Consider the following 6726-nt stretch of genomic DNA (forward strand, 5'->3'; position numbering starts at 1 on the left):
TATTAACGATTTTCTGATATGTAAAAGTGTTTTATCATCAAGGTCTGCATTATGTCATGCTGGTGTGGAACAGCACCTTACTCCAAGGGAATTTCCATTGAAAAAATTGAATGACTTCCAAAGTAAAGGATCTACTCCACATGACTGAAGAGCTGAATTGATTCCAAAAGTTTGGTGCCTCTGTTGGGCCTTTGTTTTGTGTTTTTCCATGCAAATATGTAAGAATGGCATTCCAGGTCTGTATCCGTCAAGCAATTTCACACGAGTGGTTTGCTGTGACGGTGAGGAAACCTACTGCAATCAGCAGGACGCTAGGATCCTTCACATGTTTTATGATAAAAGCCAAAAAGAAAAACACAGTCTTGCTTATTAGAAGTCTGGAGCATATACAAATACATTAGTATGCCTTCAGGGGAAACAGTGATTTTGGTTTGCATATATTCAATTCCTACTTACAAGAAAAAAATCCAATTCAGAACCAGTAGACAGGCGTGAAAAAATAAATAGAAAATCAGACAAGAAAATATCAAATTACAGGTACAGATATAACCAAATATAAAGTGTGGTGCTCTATACGTATGCTAATGCATATAGATATATAAAACCATGCATAAATGTGTATATATATGTACCTATACAATACAATGTTTTTGTTAATATAATATTCAATGTTTTATTTCTTGTACGTGTGAGTAAATGCATACAGTTGTTCAAAGTACGATTTGAGTATTTTTAAACAGTAGCCTACAAATGTTCAAAGTATGATTTGAATACTTTTTAAATAGTGTACTTATTTCTATTTCTTATACTATTTTTATTGTTATTTTCACTAGCTCCTACTGGCTATGGTAGGCTCTACAGATGAAACTCTGCAGGAGGCAGCAGCTGGTTGCATAGCAAACATTCGCAGATTGGCTCTAGCAACAGAAAAAGCAAAGTATGGCTGATGCTTTAACAGCTTTTACCAACACCCTTGAGTTGCAATCCAACGACATTTGAATATGTGATTACTTCTAGCATTGGTGTTTCATAGCAGAGCTCATTTGAATGAGAATAGTTCGTTTAAAAAAATACATCTGTGGAAAATGGTTTTTGGATTTGCTTTAATAATTTGTCACACCTAAAGTTCAGACAACACTCAGCTAGTTTTCTGGATGTTTTAGTATTACATCTTATAAAAGAATACCAGTCATGTCTAAGAGATGCTTTCTACAATAATAAGCTTGTCTTTGTCTTTGAAATTAATTGTAGATAAATAGTGGTTTTGCTTATCTGTGACATTGCAATAAATACATTCTCCATCATTGCGTGTGTGATTGTGAGGTAATTGATGAATGTCTTGAACAATTCCCTTTGTGCTAAATTAGTCTAATCATTCTGTCATTATGTTTTTGCCTGTTTGATCACCTGCAACTCACAGGAGAGGACAAAATACAGACACATCAATCTTACATCTGGTGTTACATAAGGACTGCAAACAGCTGTAGCTGTGGGCATCACTCAAAATTTCCTGTTTCTAACAAAATCAAACAAAATTGAGCTTAAGTTTGTAGGTAGCTGGTGAAATGTGTTTTAATTAACACATGTCTGTAAATAAAATTAAAATTTACCAGCTGTAAATAAGAAGTAGAGCATTACATTTGTTTACACATTATCTGATTGTTTTTCCATTTTTAAAATGAGTACAACATTGTATTGATGTAATTACTTTATTTTCTGCATAAAATTCACAGAGTTCATTTCAATAATCACGTGTTTCTTGTTGTTAGTACAGATAAGAGAACCACTCTACATGCTATACTCAACAAATAACACAAAGGCATTTCCTTGAGAGCAGAAATGTCTTAGTTATAAGCACAGTCATCTGACAAATCTAAAAAAAAAAAAAAAACACCTTAAACCAAATGTTTAAATAACGTGTTTGTCAAGTACTCCTGAATGATTTTCTGCTTCACATAGTAATTAATTATTTTCTTGTTTTGGAAGCAGTTTAAAATTCCGTTATTGCTCCTCTATCTGTCATGGCTACTGAAGGCAACTGATTTTACTGTTGGCAGCTTCTAATGAAGACAAAATGTAAATCCAGCTTTTCATTTGTTTTAAAAGCTCATTTAAAGTTTCTTCTTAGAAGACTGATAGAGTCCTGAGAAAGGAGGATTGCATCGGGCCCTTTGGTAAGTAATAAAGAGTATCTTAAACTAAGGACAGGTGCTGGCACTGTGGAGATCAAAATATGAATCCAATTAGTATTTTCTGATGAGTGCATGATCGTGAGCTTGTCACCAATTCTGTCAACAACTAAGCAAATATTAGTCTATGTGTTTTCCAGCTCAGCCCTATAGACCTGATACATCCATATAACCGTTCTGATGACACTGCTGTAGTAATATCATATGCCTTATTGCTGTACCAAAAAATACTTATGGGTATAAAATTGCCAGATTCATTTGGAAGAGGATAGATTTGATTTTTTTTAAATTATAGTTATTTATTAATTCATTTTTCTGTAAGAGTAGCTATAGGTACAGTTTGTCACTGTCTTGCTTATAAAAAATACATAAACTGGTGGATGATTTTTCTTACTTTTGTGGGGAAAAAGACTCCTCAACAATAGTTGTCCTTATTGTGACCTTTCAAGGCACTCTTGACTGTTCAACACAGATTTCATATGGAACAAGTTCTAAAGTAAACCTAATTTTATGATACAGGTGTCAGGGCAATAAATGTCAGGTTCCTGACAATTAAATGGCCTCAGTTTGACACTCAGGCTGGTAGCCCTGAGTAGTTAATCTGAAGTCTTTTATTTTAAGGTCTCAGACAGTTCATCCCAGACTTAAACCAAATTATTTTCATGCTATTTTCTTCTACCATGCCCACACTTTTGAAGTTCTGTACAAGTAGTTTTGAAATTGATCTCTACACAGTCCAAGGATCAGTATTAAAAAGTACATCTTCCTTGGCCAAAGCTGCTGAATTCCACATAATTAGTATAAAGAGATTTAGCTGTTGGAAAATGAATAAATGAACCCTGTTCCTGGCTCCCTAAAGGCCGCAGTACAGCATGTACATTGGAAAAGCTTCCACTTTCTCAGCAGAGCAGTGCTGAGTTCCACAACACCACAGCCTCCTGAAAAGCCTGCTCACAAAGCAGGGTGCTGGCAGCTCACAAAGCAGGGTGCCAGGCCCACGCACATCCCTTCCTGGCGGCCCACAGCCCGTTCAGGCTTTGCAGGCCCGCAGCCCACTCCGGCCTGGCAGCAGCCCCGCCATTTGCAGTGCTGAGAGCCGGGCGCTGGCTGGCTCGCTCCTCGCTGCTCCTGGCAGGGAGTGCCTCCATCCCTCTCCCAGTCCTTACCCACATAACCCTGAAGCCTCCAAGGAAATACACTGATGTGGAGTCTCGAGCTATTATTTTCAGTGCAATTTGATACACGAAGTTGATCCTCTGTCCCCTTCCTTTGCTGTGTCCTGCTCCCTCCTTCTTGATCTCTTTCTGTATTTTCAGTCTTTTTACAACCCGCTGTTTGTTTACACTGGTGTTACCATCAGCTGAGAGTACCCATCACTGTGCACAGTTCTGGGAGCTCCTCCGTCAGCACGGAGCTCTGTGCTGCAGCTCGCAGTGATATAACAGGCCCTCTCTTCCCCAGCTGCTCCTTTAAGCAGCTCGCTTTCATCAAAATGTCAAAAGTTCCTCATTTTCATCAAAATGTCAGAAAATCTAGAGGCCAAGTAAGAAAGGTTGTCAGCAGAAAGCATTGCTTCAAGTATGGAAATACTAGAGTTGGTGAGAAAAAAAGCAAGAGAAGAAATCTTTCACCTTGATGTAATTACTTCTGGAACCTGAAAGGTCCATCAAATCTTTCAGTCTGTGCATCTGTCAGCAGCAAGACAGCTTTTCTTTTACCCCTCTGTGAGTTCATGATTTATTGCTTGGTGACAGATAACCATTATCAATAATTTAATTGCCCCAGGATGTTCAAACTGCACATTTAAATCTGGGATTTATGTTCATTTCCTTTTAATGTTCATGCTAATGGCAAGTGCATGTGTTCTGACACACCACACTGTCTCCAAGTTGTTGGGGAAAAATAAACTTCATGGCCTGGGTGCGCTGGATCTGTGATGTATTAAGGGCTGTTATTTTGCTTCGTCACCAAAATTTTTCTTTGGTGAATGAATGAGCAAGAGATTCATGGGTCTGTCTTTTGTGAAACTGTGATACCTCTTTGAGTCCATGTCACCTAAAAGGAGTCAAATGAGCTGCTGACACTGGGGTGAGATGGGATCTGTCCCAGGAGGTTGAGCAAGATAACATGTTAGTTTAAGAATTTCATCTCATAATAAATTGTATGATTGTTCCTTGAACATCTATATGAAACTAATCTTCGTCTTACACACGACAACAGAATGACTACAATGGAAACATATGTTTCTTCAGCAATGGTATTCAAGTTTTCATGCAGGCAGTTTGCAGAGCTTATTTCCAGAGGCAGAAGCTAACTGCTCCCCAACTGTAAATTGTGGCTTGCCTCTTCTTTAGCCACTTAAACTTTGCGCACACTGCTCAAGATCCAGAACAAGAGAAGGAACTGTAGGGGGATGCTACATTACACAGCTTCAGAAGGAAAAAATCTTACCAATTATTGTTTAATTCTCTGCATAAGCAGAGATATTCCTCAGTGCTTCACATTTTGCTGCTTTAGGAACTGAAGCAAGTAAAGAATCAATCACTTTCAGGAATCTTTTCCTTGAGTGCAGTTTGACTTTATGCTTTCTGTGTAATTGCTTGGCTATCATTTCAGCAGTAGCCATTGCTTGCTGCAAAGGATCTCCTTGGACAGCATTGCCTAAGCTTGTGTTTATTCTCTCAACTTTTGTGTGCTATCTGCCAGACACCTTTCAGTTGGCAAGGTCTACTCCCTCTCTCAGTTGTTGTCATTGGCAAGTTGTATGTTTTATCCCAGTCTACAGGCAGCACACTGTCTTTAGCTGTCTGATCTTTCTTTTATGACAACTGTAATAAATTTTATTTTGTATACAAAGGTTTTCTTCCTGAAACATTCATAAAACCATGAAGGGTAGTTTTAGCTTTGGCTACCAAATTATATTATGTGACCTAACCCTGCCACTTTTGCAGCTCTCAAGCTACACAAAACCATCTTTGCTAATTTTTGTGTGTTTTCATCCAACATTTGGGAATCTTGATGTGGTGATATGAAAGCAGTTGGCCAGTCAAAAATTTTGAATGTTGTCACTTTGAGCATATGCTGGACAAGGGCCAGAACAATGACATTATCTTAATGCTGAACCATGAAACATTAGGTCATAAAACATTAATTTCCATGAAACTCCCCATTGCAGCAGGACCCTGAATGCCTTAAAGATTCCCTCCTCTTTGTTAGCTGGGAATCTGCTTAGGTGCTTTGGGGGGCAAATATGTTCATTAAAATCACAATGGTAATTTCTGCCTGGACATGCTGAGACAATTTCAGCTTCTCTGAGGAGCGTGGCAGCTGCAGGAGAGCAGTGCAGAGCACCTATGGTCTGCAGGGCACATCTGGCAGCGGGGATTCGCTTCTCTGGCCAAGCTGTGAGCTGCACGTTCTAATACCCAGGTTAAATAACGAGGGACTTGTGTACTGCTTCTGAAAAAAGTAAAAGAAGGGTTTAATAAAAACGGTAATTAAAAAGCTACAGATGCTGATAAAATTAAAAACATATGATACAGAACTGAAATGAAAAATGCCGGCTGATTCAGTAGTAGTTAAAATTTTTGAATAACTTGTCTTGAACAAGCAAATAGTTTTAAGCATTGGCTATGTGTCTCTTTTGTAAAAAAATGTGAACTCAGATCATGTTGCTGGTTCCCTCTACCACAGACTGGTAAAGGCTGTGCTATAAAATTAGTGCAGTAAACCGCTCATCTTTCCAGTTGCTGCATTCTCCTCCAGTCGACAGCCTTTTGGGGCCTCCTTGGCTCTTCAGCAAAAAGCACCAAGTGCATTTCTGTTGCTCTAATGAAAAAATAACAGCAACGTCTGGGAAACCATAGAATGATGCAATAGCCATGCTGCTCTGCTTCCTTTAATGTGATGAAGCTTGCATATTTCCCTGGCCCCAGTGTTTTGCTCCTGCCAGTATTGTACTGTAAAGAGACTTGGCAGAACACGTTCAAAGTCTATTCGTGGTTTTTCACTCAGCATTAAACCTTCCAGTGACGGAAGGGTGGGGGAACCCATATTGGGACAAACAGACTCTCCAAAAAAATGTTAAAAGGAGCATAGTGGTGGATGGTCAGAGGTTAGTAAGCTTTGGTTGTGGAACTGAAGTTGACTGTGGCCAAGCTTAGACCCACTGAGGGATGTTGCCTTGCATTAAATAGGCATAATAAAATTCCTTGGGGGCCACCTGGAAGGAAAGACAGCTTCTGATGTGCTCATAGAAGAGGCACATGCTGCTTCACTCTCACTAAAAGCACCTCGTCCTTTATAACTGTGCTTGATCATGATTGATGTGTCAGTGCAGGGCACCTTCTGAGCTCTTTGCCCAGTATTTGGAAAATTCCTTTCCCCATGGTTGCTTGTCTTGCTCTGCAGACCTTCATTATACTCATGGCTGATGTTCTTTTCTAATTAGACCATTTGGAAAGCAGAATATGTAGCTCTTACCTCAGCCTGAGGTTAGGCAGGAAAATATTTACCACAGAGCTGGAGAAACTCTTTG

At 39.1% G+C, this 6726-nt stretch overlaps 1 protein-coding gene across 1 annotated transcript in view; it reads left to right on the plus strand.

The window, feature by feature from the left end:
• The window catches only part of ODAD2 (outer dynein arm docking complex subunit 2), a 75450-nt gene extending 74188 nt beyond the window's left edge, over positions 1–1262 (plus strand). The window contains exon 20 of the mRNA XM_048951806.1: positions 834–1262. Within this exon, the coding sequence (XP_048807763.1) occupies positions 834–947 (114 nt within the window). The 3' untranslated portion in view covers positions 948–1262. The remainder of the gene's footprint in view (positions 1–833) is intronic.
• Positions 1263–6726: the final 5464 nt, after the last annotated feature.

Source organism: Lagopus muta, chromosome 7 (genome assembly GCF_023343835.1).
Source record: "Lagopus muta isolate bLagMut1 chromosome 7, bLagMut1 primary, whole genome shotgun sequence".
Classification (NCBI taxonomy): Eukaryota; Metazoa; Chordata; class Aves; order Galliformes; family Phasianidae; genus Lagopus; species Lagopus muta.